General features: G+C 38.0%; 1 protein-coding gene across 1 annotated transcript; it reads right to left on the bottom strand.

The window, feature by feature from the left end:
• Positions 1–570: 570 nt before the first annotated feature.
• LOC114264774 (Outer membrane OMP85 family protein) lies at positions 571–17,608 on the bottom strand. Its single transcript, XM_028205470.2, has 4 exons — positions 16,946–17,608; positions 12,195–12,680; positions 4,678–5,193; positions 571–1,026 (listed from the first exon to the last, which is right to left on the bottom strand). Exons 1-4 carry the CDS (start codon positions 17,450–17,452, stop codon positions 943–945), a joined length of 1,593 nt encoding a protein of 530 aa, XP_028061271.2. The 5' UTR covers positions 17,453–17,608; the 3' UTR covers positions 571–942.
• Positions 17,609–22,467: the final 4,859 nt, after the last annotated feature.

Here is a 22,467-nt window from a genome sequence, read left to right as displayed (position 1 = left end):
GAAATTCATGACAGAACCCTAAAAACCTTCAAGCTCTCCAAAAATAGAGTGAACTTCATGTTCATCGATGCACATGCACTTTCTACAACTCTTACAAGTAGTACAGAAGCATGTGATACAAATGTAGAGCCATGTCAAAGCTCTACCCATTCCACATTTGAGCCCCAATTAAACAAACACACTCACTGTTTGACGTCAGCAAGCTTTTACCCTAGGCCTACTAGCTGAAAAGCACCTGCCCAGGCAAATGCAAATCACCTAGGAGACTCTCAGTTCACTCTTAAGAACTAACAATATGATCATTAAGATATGACCATCCTACAAACATCAACTAGTAGACAAGGCATTGTCGCCATTCAACCTTCATAATCCTGAAAAACAAAATTAGGGAAAACAGGTTCCATTGTTTAACAGTGCCAGAGGAACTACCGCGGCATTTTTAGTCCATTTTAGTAAGGAATGCAATTTGATGAAGTGATCCATGTCATTCAACAGAACAAGAAGCAAATACCCACAAAACTGAGTCATGCCAAGGAAGAGATTAACAAAGAAGCAAGAATAAAAAAATAATGACCAAAAAACAGAATCGTGCTAAATTTATTTCAGAAAAAATAAAATTCAGAGTATGCTATTGTTACTGACCAAAAAACGAGGAGCTGCAGTCAGATCCTTTGAAATTGCTCAGAAGCAAAACAATTCTGTAGTTTTTCAAACCAATCTGCAAAAATGGATGCCTATGCTGATACCTTCAAATGTTATTCGCACGTACTTGCACTTCACAATAAATTACATAAACCATAGAGCCATCTAAATTGAGATTCTCATAGAAGAAACCAAGTTCTCAAATGGCCCCAAAAAATTCAAATATACCCAAACTGACAGGCTTCCTATGCTAACTCAATGTTGATGAACAGCAAACAAGGGCAAGAATGACTCTGAATCCTATAATGGTGAAGAGAAGCTAAACTGCACGCCAGTCTTCCCACGGTCATGCTCAAGTTGTTTCAGTATGTAACAGTAGTTTACCTGAGAACAAAATCAAGCCATCGGTGAGGTTACTTGGGATTAATTGGGGCACAAAAATTTCCAAACAAAAATAGGAAAGTTCAAAAGTTCTCCAGGACGTTCCTAGCAACATTTGACCTGTAGTTCGTCAAACAAATGCTGCAGTAGATTGCATAAGACAATCTATCACAGTAAATTGGATTATAGATGGAAAACTAGAGTTTTAAAAACTCATTGCTCCTTTTAATTGGAGATATAGAATGTGTGTAGTATAGCTCTTGGCCACGCTACATTCTGACAAGGGTACATTACTGTCAAAATAATTACAAGAATTATAACCAGTTATTATGAAAGTAGAAAGAAATTGTTAAAATTGCGACATAGCTTTATAACCATCTAACTTTCTTTCCAAAGAAAAAAGAAAAATAAAAAAGCAACACCTATAGGTTGTGTTTGGATCTTGGACTTAAGGAGGGTTTTATGAAAAGAAAATGAAAGGAAAGGGAAAAGTAAATAAATTAGAAGGGTAAATTACAACATTAATCCATGTAGTTTAAGCAAAATGTCACTTTAGTCTCCATAATTTCAATTTGAACAATTTAAAACTCTAAACTTTCAATTTTGTTGCAATGTGATCCTTCCGTCACTTACCATTAGAATCTGGAACAAGAAAAGGCCATGTACAAAACTAGAGGGACCAAAGTGGAATTCAAAACAAATTACACCAGTGGTCCCTATAGTTTGTTTTGAATTCCTCTTTGGTCCCTCTAGTTTTGATTTTGATTTTTTCCCCTGCTGTCACCGTTGTTGTTTATCTTGGTCATGGAGGCCTTTAGTAGTTTGTTAACTAGGGCGGTGCATGAAGATTTGTTGGAAGGATTTACTGTGGATTCTTCAACCGGGGCTGTTATTGGTGTGTCTTATTTATTGTATACAGATGATGCTTGGTTTTTTGTGATGCGGCAATGGAGGTATTTGCAGTGTGTCTTGCTTCACTTTGAGGCGGTGTCAGATTTATGGGTTAATTTGAGCAAGTTAGAGTTGATTCTGGTGGGGAAGTTGGTAGGTTGCCGGTGTTAGCAGTGGTTTTGGGATGTAAGGTGCTGGCCTTGCCTATGTCTTGTGTTTGCCGTTGGGTGATAGCTTCAAGGCAAAAAAGGGTGTGGGAAGGGGTAGTGGAGTGGGTACAACGTCATTTGGCGGGGTGGAAAGGTTGACTTTGATCAAGAATGTATTGAGCAGTATTTCGACTTACTTTATGTCATTACATATTATTCTTGTTTCTGTGGCGTGACGTTTGGAGAAACTTCAAAGGGGTTTCTTGTGAAGGGGAGGAGTTCCAATATCACTTGGTTGATTGAGGGTGGATTTGTCACCCTAAGGAGGTGGGTGGTTTGGGGGTGCGAAGTTTGGTGACTTTTAATAGAGCGTTGTTAGGGAAGTGGTTTTGGAGGTTTCCTTGGGAGCAAGATCGTTTATGGCGTAAGGGGTTGCTACCAAGTTTGGGGTGGATAGGATGTGATTGGGTCTCATGGTTGGGGCTTATGGAAGGGGATTTGGTTAAGGAGGGGGAAGTTTTGAGATAGGGTGAATTTTTAGGTTGGGGCAGGGGAGAAGGTATGGTTTTGGTGGGATAGGTAGTGTGGAGAGGTTGTGTTGGAGGTGCACTTCCCTTTAATCTTTAGTATTGTTATGGACTGGGAGGCTACTATTGCATCTTGTCTGGCGGATGAGGATGTGGTGATTTGGGATATTCAGCTGCAGCGCCAAGTTCAAGATTGAAAGGTTAGCTAGTTGGGGGAACTGTTCAGTTTCTTGTATGGGTTGGGGATTACGGTTAGGGGGGAAGATGTACTAGGTTGGAATGTTTCGGGTGCCAAAGACAGTTTTCTATCTCGTTGTTTTATCGGAGTTTGGTGGGGGAGGTGACGGGGTCCTTCCTTGAAGGAGTATCTGGGTGCCGGGAGTTCCTTTTAAGGTGGTTTTCTTCTAATGGACGGCTATTTTAGGACGAAATCTTACTATTGATAACTTAGTCCGTCGAGGGCATGTGCTTGTGAATCGATGTGTGTTGTACTCATGCAGAATATGTGGATCATTTGTTTTTTCATTGTTCAGTAACTTCGCAGCTTTGGGGGCTTATTTGTTCTACTTTTGGGATTGATTGGGTGCAGCCGAGTGAGGTTTTGGAGATGTTATGGAGTTGGAAAGGGGGCTAGGGTTGGGCATCAACGACAACGGGTTTGGTCGTTGGTGCCATTTTGTTTGATGTGATTAGTTTGGTTGGAGCGGAATCAGCGTACATTTCAAGAAATTCATCATTGTGTCATAGCTCGAGAATCGGTTATTAGTTACTATGTGTGGTTGGTTGGAGAGAGGTGGATCCGGATTTATTTGTTTTTTTAGATTTTTTGGATGATGTTATTGATTAGGAGTATCTTCCCATTTTTGGTTTTTGTATTCTTTTGCATTGTCTTGATGCCTTTTCAATAAAGCCTAATTATTTATCAAAAAATTGTTCAAATTGAAACTAGGAGAACCAAAGTGAAACTTCGCTCAAACTAGAGGTACCAATGGTGGAACCTAATTTTTTTATATATTTTATTTGTTCACTTTTCCCTTCCTTTTTTACTTTCCCTCCACAAATCCAATATCAAACACACGTTTAAGCTTCTTCCAAGGACACACAAGGTCCTTGGGCTGTAGAGTCAATATGAAATATATTGGGAAAAAATTAGAAATATTCAAAACATTGTGACATCAGAATTTCTTTTCCAATCCTATAATCCAGCCCCAAGGCTCTGTTTAACTGTCACGAATATCATTTAGGAACGTAGTTTATGAGAAAAAGTATGAAAATAAATAAATAAAATATAAAAGAATCATGTTTCCATCAACCCTTTGGTTTACAAGAAAGTTTGTAGGAAACTTATTATTATTTTTAGTTTACAAGAAAGTCCATAGGAAAATTAGTTTTAAAGTATGTACACTTCTAAGAAGGTGACGTATTCGTGTTAGACACCAACACTCTTTGGAGACTTCCTGACATGTGTCCAACACTCGTCAAAATGTGTCATACTTTTTAATTTTTTTTAAAGACCTGGACACTTGGAGGACACACGTCTTTATCGCTTAAACATCCATGTCTATTGATTAGAAACGGATGAAACTAATTATAAGTTTGAAAAAAAAACATAAGATACAATAATAAAAGAAAAACCATATAAATTTATAGGAATTAATGTCATATCACGTTTTTTTATTATCTTTGAATGATATATTCATATATATATGACATATGATAAATATATAAAATTATATATTTCATGCGTGTCCTCCATGTGTCATGTCCTGCATCTTAAAAAGATTAGTGTGTCAGCGTATCCGTGTCCGTATTGTGTGACGTGTCCGTGTTTCTTAGGTTTTAACTTTCCTATAAAGCATGATTCTTTTTTTTTTTTTTTTCTTCTTTTTCTTTTTAAGAGCATATTTTCATAAAAATAAATAAATTAATAAATAAATAAATGTAGTGGGACCAACACTTTCGTACAACAATTAAATGAACATATTAAGCGAATGAAAACAGTTTTTGTTTTATTTTTTATTTCCTGTCCCATCATAGGGGTCCCATGCTGCTCAGTTTGATATACAGATTCCAGGGCAGAAACTAACCTCCATGCGAAATAGTTTAGTGGGTACAATGATCCCACACCCTGCGGAGCTTCGGAAAGACTCACGGAATTTCTGGAAAGCAAAATCTCGGTATGCATTCTCTGTTAATTTGCTAAGGTTCCCAACACAAGCAAAAAAATGTCCATGGATACCAGCTTCTCGGAACACCCTCAATGGAAGATCGAAAGAAAGGTCTGCAAAAGCAGTAAGAGCAAGATCTCCTCCAAGAAAATCCCTTCCCAAATCAGTGTCAGAACTTTCATCATTGGACTTTCCTCTAATTTGCCGCCTTGGTTCAGTAGGGCCCAGTCCCCTAGTCTTAAAACCCAACAGGGTCGTCGGGCCTCCCAAAGTGCAAACTGGAGAAGAATTGCCACCCAAGAAGAATCTCTCAGGTATGGGTGAAGGCAGGTTCAAGAACCCATTACCCCATGGAAAAATAACACCACAGGAGACTCCAAAGTTCAATGCAGCATGATAAAAACCCAAGGGAAAAGCGTAACGAATATCAAACTCCTGTTCCAAAAACCCAGAACATATTAAAATAAACGAAGTTTGTTTAGCAGCAGCTACATAGACATAGATGGGCATGAATATAACATGGCTACATCAGGTGGCCAATGTCATCAAAGTTTTCAAAGGTTTTATTGAGGCTCGCCTCGAGGCCAAGGTAAACGCATCAAGGCTTCGATTTTTAGGCTACTCTCCCTAAAGGCTTGCGCATCACAATATGAGGCATGCACCTTAGGTGTGCCTTGTATGCCTTTTGAGCATAAGCCTATGACGAGTATGCATATGAAGAGGTTGCCTTGAACTCTTGTTAAACGTCTAGTAGATAGTTTAAACATCCAAAAAGCCAAAAATAAAAAAGAACCCATTTTGTGACTATATTCTATAGAAAAATTAAGTAAATGAACAATGAACAAAAAATACAAAGTTAATGCTCAAGTGAAAAGCTCAATCATTGAAGTTAAGATTGTCAATTTCAATTTCAATGAAGGCAAGTTTCATTCTCTGCAGTGAAATGTTCGATGCCATAAGGAGAGAAGTATTTATACCTTTATATTTAATTTATATTTGGTTTTTCACTATTTTAAAATATTTAATTTATTTACTAAATATTAAAATTTAAAATTTGAAATGCTTACGCCTCAACGCCTTAAGGCTTATGCCTTGCCTCATGAGGGGTAAAATGCCGAGAGTTCTGCATTCGCCTTTAAAACTTTGAATGTCATCACTTTTTTTTTTTTTTTTTTTTTTTTAACGGGATTGTTTGGGATGATCTAAATAAGTATACTTTTTGACTTTTTAAGAAGAAATGCAGAAAAGTAAAAAGGTGATGTGACCCAAATAAGTGCACTTATTTAATTTATGTCAAATAGTGAATATCAGATGGCCAACATCATCATATTGAGTAAATGCGTCAATAAATGGCGAAGGATCTTGATTACAATTCTTGTTGGTCAACCAACAAAATTAAATTACAAATATATATTTGATAAATACAAAGCTACATCTAAAATTATTAACAAGCTTAAGAACCATAGCAACAAAACAACAAAGTTAGCCAACTATAATAATTAAAAGGGTAAATTACACTTGCACCTCCTGAGGTTTGGATTTAATATATATTATCCCCTGACGTTTGGGAAATTACAGTAACCCCCAATGTCATTGTAATTATTTAGACAGAATGAAGACATTAAACTCATGCACTCTCTCTTCTCTTGCTTTACTTTACTTCCTCTGTTTGTTTGATTGTTTTTTTTTGTTTTTCTTTGCTTTTACTTTTTTTTTTTCCTAACGTAATTTCCTCTGTTTTTCTACTACGAGTTGTTACTTTTTATATAACCAAGGGGTTTGTGAAATAAAACTATCAACCATAAGGGTGAGAATGTAATTTCCAGAACGTCAGGGGATGGGATGTAATTGGACCAAACCTCAGGGGGTGTCAGTGTAATTTACCCTAATTAAAAAACAAAGAATAATGTCCATAAAACTTGGGGAATTGTAACCAACAAGATTAAATGACTTGATATATTTTTAACATATAAAGCAGAGACCAGTCAAAAGCCCCCTAGAGTAGGTTGTTGCTACAAGCCACAATGCTATGAGCAAAACACAAATCTAGGACTTCCCAACAAAGATGTCAAAGTCAAACTCTTGAGTTAAAGAAGAAAAGAATCAACGCTAACCATTGCTGACAACTTTGTGCAGAAAGACAACGTATTGAGTGAGTTATTTTGTATGATTTCACTACCGTCTTCAGTAATCAGGCAAATCTTATGTTAATAGGCTATTAGGCTGTGAAAAGCTCGTCCTCTTTTTTAGTAATAATAATAATAAGGACTAATCGTTATGTAGTGACATTTAAGATCTCAGCATAACCCCACCCCCACCAAAAAAATAAATAAATAAAAGAAAGAAAGAAAGAAAGAAAGAAAGAAAAACAAAGAAGGGCTGTGAATCAAAATTAAATTCGTACTCTACAAATTTTGGTTATTTCAGCCTTTTTCAATGATACATAAAAGAACAGAAAACCACAATGCCAAACTACAAGATTCTTCACCCCCCCTCTTAAGAATCGCTAATATCCATTAAAAGCATAAATCCAAGTCCAAAAAGATGTATAATTAAAACCTGTACTCCAATTACCTGTGGCTCACTGCCCACGTTCCCACCATTCGACTATATCTACAACCATATCTTTATCAGAATCATACATTCTCACCTCTTCTCTCACTGTCTTGACTTGTGCTTTCTTGACCTTCCTGTCGTCCATGAAGTACTTTCAAACACCTCAAACAGATCCTCCCAGTCAGTGTATTAGCCTATAATCTACACAAGTAAACCATCTTAGACGAGGTTCCCTCATCTTATCCATATACTTGGTGCTCCCTTTCAATCTCACAAGGATTTTTAGTAATCCTTCTGTCTTTTCTTTTTGTTTCTTGCAAATGTAATCCCTAGTAGTAAACAAAATGAATCACCAGTCCTCAAAGCACACTGCACGCAGGAATGAGTAAGAACTTTTTTATGTATAAATATGCTCCTTTTTCTTTGTGAAGACTTAGGTAGATTCCAATTAAACCTACATTACGCGGACTCTTTGGATTTTCGAAGGTACCCATGTCGACACGACAAAAGTACTAGTGCAAGATACGGCCGGGATACGGCTCTTTACAAATGGATACGGCAGAAAAAATGAAAGAGGAGAGAACAAGAGAGAACTTGGTCGCCATTCGAAAGGGTGAAGACATTGATCTGGTCGCCAACTTCGATCCCTCTGGCCACTGGCTTTGACGACTTCGACTCTCTCTCTCTCTCTCTCTCTCTCTCTCTCTCTCTGTGGTCGCCATTCGAAAGGGTGAAGACATCAATCTGGTTGCCGACCTCGATCCCTTTGGTCGCTGGCTTCGATTCTTTCTCTCTCTCTCTATAAATCATATATAATATAAATTACTATTTTATTTATATATATATAAAATATATCATCTATTTTTAAAAATATATATAATAAAATCATATATAATATAAATTATTTTATGCCCAAAATAATTTTTATATGTCATATTTTAGTGGGATGCCTAAAAAATACATAATATTTTTTTAACACATCCATGTTTAACCATATCCACGTATTTGTGTCTAGTTTTTGGGTGCTTTTTAGACGTACATGCATATCCCTCATTTAGAGGTTTGTTGAGTCCGACCTCTAGATATATACCCGCACCCGACACTCATACCCGAGTCCATGTAACGTATAATTAAACTGGTATCTATAATTAAGCATTTCTGATACATTGGCACATTGAAAATGCAGCATCTTCATAATTGATGCATAGCTGATAATTTGAACAGGATTAAAGCATATGCTTTTTTCCATTGACACAAGCAAATAGGCTATACAAACAAGGTTTAAGGATACAAGCTATACAGTGTAGATAGATGGGAATTCACACTATAATAGAATTTTGCTGGCCAACCCCATAGAAATATATAGCTTCAAAAAGTGCTCAAGTAAGATTTCAAAGCATCAGGTACAACCATACAAGGCAAGGAAGACTTCCAATAGAGTGACTTGGCTGCCAACTTCACAATGAAAGGTGTCCTAATGAATAAAATTCTCTTAAATGTTCATCATCATTATTGATTTTTTGCAACATAAAAGTGAAATATGTAATGAACTCAAGATTTGACCTACTGTTATCAGAAAATGCTAAGACCCTAGTGACTTACATTTTGGAATACACATTCTGAAACATGGTATACTTTCGTTCTAAAATAGTGAATTTACCAATTCAAAGTGATCCCATAATTTTTCTTTCTTTTTTTTCATTGAAAGTTTTCCTTAAAAGGGAAAAACTCAAATATAATGAACTAAAATCTAAATGGAGTGGATTTTAGATTGACAAAATGTAAAATGGGTCATAATGCTCATAGAACTATGTTGTTGAACGATTAATTTGAATAAAAGTACATTAAAATATATTGGATGTCAAATTAAGAAGTCTACCCCTATCTATGGCTGCAAATGAACAGAGTCGTTCGTAAACAGGCTCGAGCTCAGCTCAGTAAGGGCTCGTTCGAACTCATTTCAAGCTCGTTAAAATATTAATAAACAAGTCCAAATATATTAAAGCTCAGCTCGTTGGCTAGGCTCGTTTAACATTTATTTAAATAATAAAATAAATATATTATTTATATATTAAATAATATAAAAATATGTATAAAAAAAGGATAAATATGTTATTTATATATTTAAATAATGTAAATGTAAATAATAGCTAAATTTATATATAATACATTTTATATAATAGTTGTGGTAGATAATATTATTTTAATAAGATGTTGACTTTTTTTTTAGTATGTTTATATATATTGCATATATAATTGTATAATCAAGGTTTCAATTGTAACTTTAGCCTCATATGCAAATATAAATATATAATTTCTTTAGCTAGTGAGCAGGCTTGAGCTCGAGTGAAGCCTAAGCCAACTTGGCTCGAGCTCAAGTGATGCCTGAGCCAACTCGGCTCGAGATTGGTTCATTAAATTTTTATTGAGCTCAAACTTGTTAAAATCTTAATAAACAAGTCCAAAATACTAAAACTTGGCTCAGCTCATTTGCAGCCCTACCCCTATCGTACTACATTTTAGAGCATGTGGTGTACCACGTTTCCGTTCCCGATCCCATTCTTGTTCCTCGTACTAGAACAATCCATGTTCTAGGTAACATAATTTCACCACTGGCCACATACGACAAGTTGTATATGGTTTGTCCCTCAACCTTCACGTAAGTGACTCAAACCTCCTTGTCGTCTTGTTGGTCAAAGAAAAAACACTCAAAACTTTCACTCCGTTTATTTTGGTAGAAAACATTTCCAAAGGATATCACTTTCTATGGAAATTTTTTCCATAAAATGTTAAGTTACATCCTTAAAACTAATATACTAATGGTTGGATTAGTGGTGGTGGTGGTAGGGGCAGTGGTAGTGTAGTGGCGGTGGTGGAGTGGAGGTAGCAGTGATAGTTATGTGGTGGTGGAGGAGGTGCAGCGGTGATGGTGTGTTGGATGTATGGTGGTGGAGGTAGTAGTGTGGTGGTATAACCATATTGGTAAGAGTTTAATTTGTAAAATATTTTCCATTTTTTAAAAGAGGAAAACATTTACCACCAAATAGGCTTTGTTTTTCATCGACCACAAAAACATTTTTCGTTGACTTCATTTTCCGTTGTACCAAACGCCAGAAACAAACTGAGCATTCAAGAAAATTCTTGGTTCCATATTTCACTAGAAACAAACTTTCTCTAATTCTAATGGAGTTCAAGATATTGCTAATTCTAACTCAAAATGAAAGCCAACAAATTCAAGTGACTAGGGCTTAAAATTTGAAGAGCTTGTGAGCTTGTGACTAGAGAACTACAGATCTGAGGACGCCTCCACCTTGCATATCCTGAAGAATCAGCCTACCAAGATCCACATACAGATTCTCTATGATTTCAAGTAGGGTGCTCTAACAACAATGGCAAAGCAAAGGAATACACACCCAAAACAACTCAAATAAAGAAATGTGAAAGATGTTTGTTCAATTCATCTTAGCTAGTCCCAAAAGTACAAATCAGTTCTACTGACAAATTCAAGGAATGAAATAGGGTATGCTATCCTCCAAAATTCTTAAAAGAAAAATCAAATATATTAATTTTTGGGGTGTGCTTTATGAATGAATCTCTGACATGAATCTTAGTAAGGTCGCCATGCCATATTGGATACAAAGTTGGTTCTGTAGAACTTCAAATGAATTAAAAATATTTTGTTGGGGTATATTTTCAAACAAAGAAATCAAAGCAAAAGATGCCTGGTGCTTTTTTAATATTTTTAATGGCCGAGCAACCATTCAAGACATGTACTTAAGCCCTTCGTCATATGTGTTTCAACTAAGTTTTTCTGTATCAATTTATATGGTAAATGCTACTTCTACTCCACGTCTAATCCACAAAGGCAAGGGCAGTTCCAAGAAAAATGAAAAATGAAGTCCTAAATGTTTCAAATGTTGAATGGCATGCTTCTGTTTTTGCTAAGTAATTGTTTCAGTCTAACCATTTGGATTACTTCAATTTAATCAATGATTTGAAATATAAGAACTCAAATTCCCTTCCTCACTTGAAAGACGATAACCCCCAAGGACCAAGGGCACAAAAATATTTCTACTAAAATTTTGAAAATAAAGTGAAGTAAATAGGGCTTGTTTGTTAAATCTCAGTCTTAGTCTATGCATAAATCAATCATTCATGCCAAATTAATTTAGTCAAGCTCCACAGATTCAAGATCATGATTTAAAAAAAAAAAAAAAAAACCATTAGACATAACAATGTTTATATCAAACATTATAGTTTTTTTTTTTTTTTTGGTGTGTGTGTGTGTGTGGATAAGTATATCAAACATTATAGAATGGAGAGACAGTGATGACAGATATTGCATCATGGCAATGTAATATTCCAATAAACTCTGAGTGATGGGATTACATTAACTAAGTCAACAAGATCAAACAGGTCAGCAAACAAGATAGAGTCAATACTCTAACATCCATTTGGACATAGTCAATGCTAAACATGAAAAATATTATAATATAAATATAAAATAAAGGAAATAGAAAGTTAATTTACAACTTTATACAGATTGTGTTTGGTTCACTAAAATGAAGTGGAATAGAATGATAATTTCATTAGAATGTCCATTGTCACGTTTGGTTCACTAAAAAAATCCTAAAAAAAATGCATTGTAAATGTAATCGTCCTTGGATCGGTCATTCCATAAGGAGGCTAAGGAATGACCATTCCAAACACTATGTGAAGGTCTTAATTTAACAACAACAACAACAATACCAATATTAATAATAAAAAATTAAACCAGGGAGCATCATATAAGTTGATGAAAAGTAAAACAGATAACTGGAAAATAATAATTCAACAAGTGCAGAGGAAACAAAAAGCAAAGGCACTCTAAGGTACTAAACCTGGCGTAAAAATCGTAAGCTCCGATAATCAGGTACAAGACCACTAATTTGAGAAGTAGAAACAAAAGCATATCCTTGAGTTGGTCTCAAATGTGAGTTTCTCGTGTCAATCTTAAATGTGTATTTTAGAGAAGAGAGTAAACCATGTCCAAGCTGCCTCCTTATTGACCTAGATGCCATTTGTGACGGATCTGTTAAGGTACGCCAAGAAAGGTTGTATGCCAAATCATGATTCCTGGATGATAATAGGCCAAGAGAGAGGCCCAATGCTCGCTCTTTGTAAGAAGAAAACTTTAGCCAATCTTGGGAAAGCAGAGTTACTCGAGCCAGCATGGGAGTTGCCAATCTCTTGAATCTAGGCAAGGACACACCAGCACTAACCTCTGACGTTTGGTCCCAGCCATAAGCCAAAGAACCATCCCAAAGGTCTCCAAATCCAAACAAGTTCTTCAGCTTGAGTGATCCTTCAAGTGACCAAGATCTAGCCTATGAAAGCATTTTACTACATCAAAAAACATATACACATTGCAAATGCAAATCATGTAGCATATTCAGAGCCACCTAGCAATTTCAGTATGGCCTTTTGAAGAAAAACATATGCAAAGAATCAAGGATAACAAAAATTGATCAGAGGTAATATGCTGCATTATTTAGAATTGCCAGGGTAAGATAGAGCATAAATGTCTATACTTTTTGGCTGGATGTGAAGAAGTACTAGAATGTGTTCTTCAGCATAATCAAGTATCTAGGCAATTGTAGGTGGTTTGGCTTCCATAGACAAGGCCCTTTTCCAAATAGCCAAAAGGCAATAAAACATCTTTATGACCTCCAAGATGAGTAATAGTTTTACATTAAAAAATTGTGCATATGCATTATGACCCAAAATCTTATGCCCACAGTAGTTATAGCATATTAGAGGGGATAAAAAGGCAGCATCACAACCAATATCATGAATCTTTACTCAATAGAAAGTAAAGTAAAAGCCAAAAACACGTAGGTGACTGCCACTGTTTTGCCTTAAAATAGTAGTGATCAGGTTTCAAACAAGAGTGAGTCCATGAAACTTATCACATTTGACAACTTTCGCTTTAATGTGATCAAGTTTAATGTTCTAAAAAGCTCTAGGCGCATCGAGGTGCTAAGGTCTCCTCGAGCCTAAGAGCAAGATGCAAGGTGAGGTGCGCGCCTCACCAAAGCAAGGTGCAAGTTGTAGAAGATAAGTAATATTTTAATATACACAAAATTTTCAACATAAACAAATATTTTTAGAATTTCAATAATCATAAGACACTTAAGGAGCAGCGCAAGAGGAAGAACATATTCTTCGTTGTGACTAAAGAGCTTCTTAGAGCTTTTATTTGTTGTTGTCAAAATTGGGGCTAACATATTAGGGGGAGCTGTAATCCCGTGTGGTTTCAAGTACAAAAAGACATATCATATTAGTAAAATCAATGATTGGTGTTATTTCTTATTTTTTTAAAACCACAGAATAAAAAACTTAAATAGGATGTACATTACCAAACATAAGTTGTCGTCTTGTGCCTCACAACAAAATGATCGCCTCAGCGCCTCACCTAAGCCTTATGCATTGCACATCGCCTCAGCGCCTCGCCTAAGCCTTACGCATTGCACGTCGCCAAACAGGATAGGCAACATCAACTACAACATGTGAGTGCTACATCATCACAAATACTAGGCTAGTTCTCACTCTAAGCATCTTTCTACTCGCCAGGCTAGTTCTCACCCTTTTTCACACTCAAATGTTTCGTGCATCTATGCTTATATTAACACAATTTGTTGACTCCTTATAAATGAAGAAATCTTGTTAAGAGTTGTTCAAAAACATGTTGGACTCATGTCCTCCCAAGGTGAGAACAACAACAATCAGAAGAGATAATGGTATGACTCGCCTTAAGACCCAGACATCTTCAGTAATTCATCAAATAACACAAACCCTTGCAAAAGGTGGCCAATACATCCACTACAAGTGGCCAAGAAAAAATTTCTAACCTAGTACAAGGACCATCTCAAGGTTCTAAACTTGCCTACAACCTCAACGACACGCTCTAGCCTCAACCATTGTCCAACAAATCCGGTCACTCCAAGCAGAGAGACTAAGATCATATCAACAAAATGCGATCGAGAAAGAATAAAGTGCCAATTAGCATGTAAGCCCTAAACTTGCTAGGCATTGAGAAGTAAGCCCTAGCTCCACTAGGTATTGTACACATAAGCCCAAGCTTGCTAGGCATTTGGCAAGTAAGCCATAACTCCACTAAGCATTGTACACGTAAGCCCTAGCTTGCTAGGCATTCGGCAAGTAAACCTTAGCTCCACTAGGCATTGTACATGTAAACCCTAGCTTGCTAAGCATTGTACATGTAAGCCCTAGCTTACTCTCTCTGGGAATAAGACCTATTTGGACTACACAATCATTAATAAGGATATTGTTCATCAAGTATTAAGGATATTCTTCATCAAGAATCCAAGGTTCATAGGGCATTTTAGCTAAAGTCCTAGCTTGTCTAGGCACAATTCTTAACACTCGGACATTGCATGAAGACAATCAACTGGAGTGATCTCAAAGACTGGGGGCACATGGTAGCAGTACTTAGTACCCTTATGTCATTCCAACCAAGCATATGGTCATTTATCAAAACAACAACAAGAAGCTTCCATTCCTTCTCACTAAGACTCGAAGAGAATGAAAGCTTGGGGGCAAATAAAGAGTGTCAAAAAAATACCGAAGAGTCCCTAGTGGGAATATTCCACAGCATATTGATTAGGACTTCTAGAAAGACTTGCTCATTAAGGAAAACCCAAATATGTATACACCTACACCCCCAAGAAGAAGGTATGCTGAAATTCTGCACCAAACCACTCTCATTATTCTCCTCCTCTCTCTGAAATATCCATTCTAACTTAACATCAAAGTGCCTTCCAAGTTATGAAGCACGGACACGGACACGGACACGCGACACAACACAGACACACAAAAACGCAAATTTTCAAAAAATAGGGGACACGATACGCTGGGACACGTTTAATATATATAATTAATTTTATTTATTATATGTCTAAAATAAAAAAAAATATTAATTTTTATACAATTATAATAATAATAAAATTAATAAACATATTTTTAAAAAAAATTAATAAAAACTGAGTGTTTTTAAATAAAAATAATTTATTTTGTGAATTTTAGGTTTAATAAAAAAAAGAAAAAAGAAAAAAGAAAAAAGAAAAAAAAAAGAGTGAAGGAAATAAAAGAGGAGAGAGAGAGAGAGAAACGAGTGAAATAAAAAAAAGAGGGCAAAGTGAATCAGCAAAAGGGGGAAGTGAAATGAGAGAGAGAGATCAGGAGAAGTCGAAGAACAGGGAAGAGAAGAAGAAGGAGAAGCAGATGGAGACAGAAGAGGACGAGGTGAAGAAGAAGAGAGCAGACAAATACCTCAGCTTCTTCATTGATCTGAACAGGTTAGGCTCCTCTCTTCTCCTCCCTCTATCTCTTTCTCTGTCTGTCTCCTCTCATCTCCTCCCTCGATCTCTGTCTTCTCTCCTTCCTTGATCTCTTTCTCTGTCTCCTCTTCTCCCTCGATCTCTTTCTCTTTCTCTCTTTCAGTTAGGGCTTCGATCCACCTCAGGCGTGTCCGGAAAGTGTCACAGCGTGTCCATGGCGTCTCCGACTGTAAAAATTCAAAAAAAAAAAGACACGTTAGAGAGTGTCGGACACGTGTCCACCACGTGTCCGTGTCCGACACGTGTCCGACACTCGTACGCAGGCCTTGGGGACGTGTCGGTGCTTTATAGCTTCCAAGCGACAACCCCCAGTCAAATGGTACTAATGGTGTCCTATTTTGTAGATCCGTGGAGCACCGTCCATTTCTTTGTTGAACTCATCATCATCAAGTGTGGGTCAAATTTGTACCCATACACCATTTACTACTTAAGCGAGAAATGAAAACCACCATTGAGGCTAATTTCATTTTGGAAATGAGCAAGTATTGAGTCTTAAATTTAGTTCATTATAGCTTGTTTCATCTTTAAATGACATTATAAGCAATAAGAATCTCCACTAGATTGTGTTTCGTGGATTATTCTATTTGCCCAAAGTATGCATGTCCAACGGATATGACAAGGATAATTTAGATATTTGGATTCTATAACTGTTTATGATGTTTGAAAAACAAAAAAAAAACTCACATTGATAGTAAAAAAAACATTTCTAGCCTCTCACCCATTAAAATTTCATATCTTTTCTAAATCCTAATTAATTTCAAATATATTTTTATATAATTCACATCATCTTATCTGAGAATATTATACGATATGCAACAATATTCACGTTCATGATGCGTCCCCACATCCATATCAAAATTTGGATGCACATCAGATTTAGGTTTATGAAGCTCTGACGCATGAATAAACACCAGCAACCGACAACCGATACTCATATAACATAGCTACTAGATGCTCTAATTCAGTTTTACAATGATACCCTACATTTTAAAAGCCCTACTTTATATACTATCAGGTCCATGGCATCTAATCCTCTATGTAAAAACTTCAAACAAGCTTAGAAGTAGAACTCCCACATCAAAATCCTATAATCAACTCTCAAATGTCCACTAGGATTTTTCATTCACTCAATAGCAATACATCAATCGTCAAATAGCCAATCCCAAATCAAACACAAACGATTTACCACGGATAAAATATGCAAGTTGACATGAGAGTGAGAGTGAGAGTACCTCAGGCTTTGAGAAAATTCCAATATCGCCGGTGAGAGGGTTTTTAGTCTCGACAACTTCAACAACGACATTGGTAGTCCCAGGCAACTCGGGGGGGCCCGAATCGAGCGTAATGTTGACGGAATCGAAGATTTCAAGGCGGTGAAGCCGAGCATTAGCGATGCTCGCGGCCTGAAGAAGCTCTTGGACTGTGGTGGCGTTCTTGAGGCCTTCGAGTTCGGCTTCGATGAGGGAGTCCTTGGTCTTCGTGTTTCCCTTGATCAATACGTCGTGGACTCGAAGGGGTACTCTCTCTGTCGATATTCGTCGGAACAGGTTCTCCATTTTCGCTCTCTCCAAGGGCTTTCTCGATTTTTGGGCCACTGGTCCTTCTTCTTCTTCTTCCTCCTCCTCCTCTTCTTCTGCTTCTTCCTCTTCTTCCTCGTCTTTGTCGTCCTCGTCATTCGAGGGTTCTTCTTCCACAGTTGGTGGATGCTCCATTTGATGTTCTTCAGTTGAGACTGCCATGGATATCAATATAATTATATGTATATATTATATATATAGTAGACAGCGAGAGAGAGAGAGAGGCGTAGGCTGAAGCGGGGGCGGAAGTGAAGGGCGAAGAAGGGAGGGAGACACCGTATACTAGGGGTGGGCGCGGGTCGGTTGCGGCCACGGAACCTCCAATCCGCCATTCGTCCGCCAGATTGGCGGATTGAAGAAAATCAATCCGCATCCGTCCGCCAATCCGGCGGATGTGGATTGAGCGGATTGGCGGTTTGGCGGATGGATGCGAATCGGTTTGGCGGTTTAAAATTATATAAATTTTCAACATAATTCAACTTGTGCACTTCCTCAAACAAAAAAAAAGAAAAAAAAAGAAAAAGAAAGTAGTACAGTCAATGACTTAAAAAAGTATTACAATCACTGTATGCCTTATCCAAAGAAAAAAAGTTTGAAACTTTAGAATATCACGATCACTGCATGCCTCATCCATATATTACAATCACAGCATGATTCATTCCCATAAAGTATTACAATCTGTGATTCTTAAAATATAATAACAATTCAAACCATCAAAACGATGAACAGAGCAGTAGTAGAGATTGAATGTCTCTGTATTGTTACATCTACATATGTTTTTGAAAACAAAAACCAACCAGCATATATCATATTTTCTATTTATTATTTTTAGAGTTACATTTAAAAACTAAAAAATATATATGAATAATACGTTTATTTTTTTCAATTCAAAAAATATATTCTAGTTGAAAATTTTTTTTCAACAGAATATTTAAACTCTTTTTCAATTGAAAACACAAACATAATATTTAAACAAATTGAAAATACAAAGTCTTATAAATTACTGGGGGTGCTCGCGATTTGGCGGTTTGGCGGTTCGGTTGCGGCCAAAAAATCTCAAATCCGCCATCCGTCCGCCAAATTGGCGGATTTGAGAAAATCAATCCGCAACCGTCCGCTCGTCATCACGCATCCGTCCAAAATGCGGCGGATCGGTTCGGTTCGGTCGGTTTTGGCGGATCGGTATATCCGCTGCTCACCCCTACCGTATACGAGCCACGTTGATTTGATTAGCAAAAATGTTTGGGGCCAATTAATTAATTAATTTTTTTTTTTAACACTCACGATGTCCTTTAGATTTATATCATTAATGGATGTACGGGAGCCACTCGTATATGTGTGATTCACACTATTAATAGTTATGATCTAAAGGGAACGGTAGAAATCTCAAAAAAAAAAAAAAAATCTTAACCATTGCTGTTTGATTAGAGAAATAAGAGTATGATGAGTTCGAATAAGTCGATTATTTATTAAACACTAATCCTTACACCCCTACTTATGTCTTAAATTATTAGCTCAAATTCCCTTTTCAAAATAGCCAAACAAATATGGAATGAATTTGGCTTTACGTTCAAAAAACATTTGGACTTGTTAGATTCATGTTGTGATCGATTCAAGTGATCTGAAATGATAGGGGGATTTAGGCTGAACAATTGGGTCGAGCTAGTTTGGGCTTGGGCCAGATTTGTGTATTGCATGTCCAAGATAGAACGGCTCAGAGTGGGCTAGGCCGAGGTTTTAGCTTGGTCGAATTAGGGGTTATGTACTTGATCGAGCTTTCCGTTTGGACGGGACTTGTCCTTGTTGAATTAAGCTCAGTCGATCATGGTAGCAACCGAGCTGAAGAGTTCGGTCAAACATTGTCATGGGCGCTTGATAGGACTGAGCAAATAGCGCGGTTTCAAAGGTGGATCGTAGCATCGCGCTAAGGGTAGCTCAGCAGAGGTTGCCATATGGCCCAATCAAGGGATAGAGAGAAGATCCTACCATCTGTACGCATCAATATTGTTAAGCAATTTTGTCGATGTTGTTTGGCTGTATTGTCGTATACACGTATAGGACGAAGAGAGGATAGTACATCCACGTATCTAGAAAGGATGAGTAGAGAGATGCGCGCAAAAACTATATAAACTGCGTAACGCCTCAATGCAACAAGTCTGAATTCTTGCTATCAGAGCTCTCTTTTAGCTCTATCTTCTTCTTCAAGGGTGTTAATTTGACCGTCAAAGGGGTTTTCCAACAACACATCCACTGGATAGCTTACCGTCGTTTTGTTCTCAGGTTGGGCAACGTCACTCGGAGTAATGTAAAGCTTAGACCTAAAGAGTATGGAGAGCGACGAATATTTCCTCCCCGTATAATTGGCGCCATCTGTGGGAATCCGACAAATAAAACCTTGTTCTCAAAGCTTTTAGAATCATTTTTCATGACGAACAACAATGACGTTCCGAAGTCCGTTATTGACGGCATTACTCCAGAGCCAGTTCGATGTCATGATGACTTGCCCGCCGTTCTGATGATAGCCAATCTGGAGACCTCTGTGTGAATGCCTCCTTGAGGCGCACGAGACAAACGTGCAAGGAGTTCTGGACACTCATTGAGCCTAGAAAGACGTTGCCGACGGCAAGAATCACGCACTCAGCACCTAGAAAGCAAGCTGAGAGACTATGATGCCATCATTAAGAAGATGTTGACGGAGATAGAGGCCATGAAACACTAGTTGAAGGGAAAGGGCATTGCTGGAGTGGGAAACCACAGTGAGTGCGCCCAATCCCACTATTCTGGCAGTTGGAACAGACAGTGAACTCATTCACTCTCCATTACAAGGAGCTTCAGAGCTGATGACTCCGTTGCATCGGTAGGGGTATCTCGCACTCAGGACAGCAACTATTACCCTTCACGTACGTTAAAGACGTCAAGATACTTATACTCCGATCAATCGGGAGATCTGAGAGATGTGTTGGAAGAATGAGTGTGCCGATAGGAGGCACAGAGGGTGCTGTAGACACCCCATTTTTGACCGACCTTAAGACTCAGACGTCACCAACTGAGCGCTCGATGATTGTGCATGTTGTGCTCGTTTCGAGGTTTCGGAGTTCTTGGCTGAGAGCCTTGCCTCCGGACCTCGGAACTCTTCATGCTTTGACTCGGTCCGCGGACCAAGTTTTGTTTTCTTTTCCCGAAGGGAGGGAGAGGTCTTGTAGACCATCTCTCAGTGGTCGTAGATTACTTTTCATGGTCGTAGGCCACTGTTCCCGTTTGGAGACTAGTTTCCAGTTTTTGGAGCCGTCGGCCGTGTGCCACGGTTCGGGACTACTTAACATTCTCCGTTTGGCACGGTTTTGGAACACACCTTGTTTCCTCTGTCTAGAGGGACGCTGTGGTCCGGGAGACCACTTTTGTGGTCATACGCCACTTTTGGTGCTCAACAGCCAGTTTTCGAGGCCCCCGACCGCGTGCTTTGCCTCCCGAACTCTCGTTTTGCATCCGTATTGGTTCATTTTTGGCATGAACCTTGTTTTCCTTGTTTGGGAGGTGATACAAGGGTGGAAGACCAGCTTTCTCCTTGGAAACCACTTTTTTCCTCGCCAGTCGGTTTTCTGGTCGGGAAACTGGTTTTCTTGGTCTTTGGGCCACATTTTCTGGTTTTCTACTCCACCATTGGCTTGCTTTCAGTGTGGAGACCACCAATACCTTTGGCCGACCACTTTTTATCTGGGAGACCACTTGCCCTGGTCGGCCGACCAGGGAAAGTGGTCGGCCGACCACCTTTTCTGGTCGGCTGGTTTTCTCCTGTTTTGTCAGACTGTGTGGATGCCAGTTGTGCCAGCTAGAAGGCACAGACTGTATCCTCCATACACGTGTATGGAGGATTTGCATCCAAGTTTTTAGCTTCTTGAGGAAGCTTTAGCTTCAAACCTCTATAAGAGAGGCCCTCCATTTCCTTTGCACAGGTTCTGAAATTTGCTAAGGCAAAAATATATATCTCTCTATATCTCTACATTTTGGGTTCAAAAGTGTGTTGTTCTTGACCTATTGCACCACACCTCATAGCCATACACCTCCACCATTGATCTGAGGTTCTTGGAGGACATTTTTGGAGGTTGAAGAGTTGGTTTTTGGTCCAAGAACTTGCTGGTTTTGCTGTGCTTCAAGGGTAACCTCATTTCTCTCTTTTTAAGTTCTATCTTGATCATTCTCTTAGCCATACTTACATGCATATTTAGGTTTTGTTGTCAACTGAAAAAAGCTTTATATTCAAGTGTTTTTCATGTTTGTTTAAGGCTCTTTTGGTGTTGAGGGTCATCTACCCTCTTGCATGCTTTATTTAGCCTTGTTTTGTGCCATGCCATGAGACCTTTGTGTTGTTCTTTGCTTGGCCTTTTAGCCACTGAAATCCAGCGGATTTTCAATGGTTGGCATGTGGTTTTGAGGGCCTAAATCAGAGAGGGGAGACCCTCTCTCTTTTGGCCTTGTTTGTTTGCATTTTTGGCATTTCAAAGGAGCACATACTTTCATACTTCCAAGGCTTGGTTCAGGCCCTTTTTGGTGACTTTTGGGACCTGCCTAGACTCTGTCTATGGCTGGTTTGGTCACCTTGGGTTTGCCTCTTGCATGTGTAGAATAATCCCTTTCATGGCTTATCAAAGTAGCACATCATTCTTGCATGTATTGGTCATGTCTCAGTGGGTTTTTAGCCATCATTTGGCATGCCATGATTCTGTTTTTGGCTGGTTTGGTAGCCTCTCATATGCTTCATATGCTTGTAGTGTAAATCATGTTTACTAGCTTGAAATGCATGACGTTTTGGCCCTCTATTCTAGCATATTTTAGCCTTGATCCAAACTGATTCTGTTCATATTTTGGGCTGCCTTAGCTCTGTTTTAAGGCCTCTTGGTCGAATGATGCTTGCCATGCATGCTTGTAGTGTAATAGCTTTGCCTAGCTTTGAGTTTTTGAGGTCCCTTGTATGCTTAACTTGAGGTATTTGCATGTTTTGGCATTATGAGGAATGTCATTTCAGAGCTTATTTCTTAGCCATATTCTCATGTTTGTCACTCTTTTAATGTACTTGAGAGTTGCATCTTTATACCCCATTTGTGAGCAATTGCATGAGCTTCATTTTTGTGCCTTTCAAGCCATCATTCCAACTCATTTTGCTACTGTTTTGGGCCTGC

This window comes from Camellia sinensis, chromosome 8 (assembly GCF_055761805.1).
Source record: "Camellia sinensis isolate YWXY chromosome 8, ASM5576180v1, whole genome shotgun sequence".
NCBI lineage: Eukaryota > Viridiplantae > Streptophyta > Magnoliopsida > Ericales > Theaceae > Camellia > Camellia sinensis.
Note: the sequence above shows the minus strand (reverse complement) of the source record. Positions and strands in the feature narration are given on the sequence as shown.

Coding starts and splice junctions, on each gene's coding strand:
- LOC114264774 (XM_028205470.2), bottom strand. CDS start 17,452: ATGGCAGTCTCAACTGAAGAACATCAAATGGAGCATCCACCAACTGTG. Junction 12,681..16,945: donor GAATTTTCTCAAAGCCTGAG/GTACTCTCACTC, acceptor ATGCTTTCATAG/GCTAGATCTTGGTCACTTGA. Junction 5,194..12,194: donor GCTTACGATTTTTACGCCAG/GTTTAGTACCTT, acceptor TTTTTGGAACAG/GAGTTTGATATTCGTTACGC.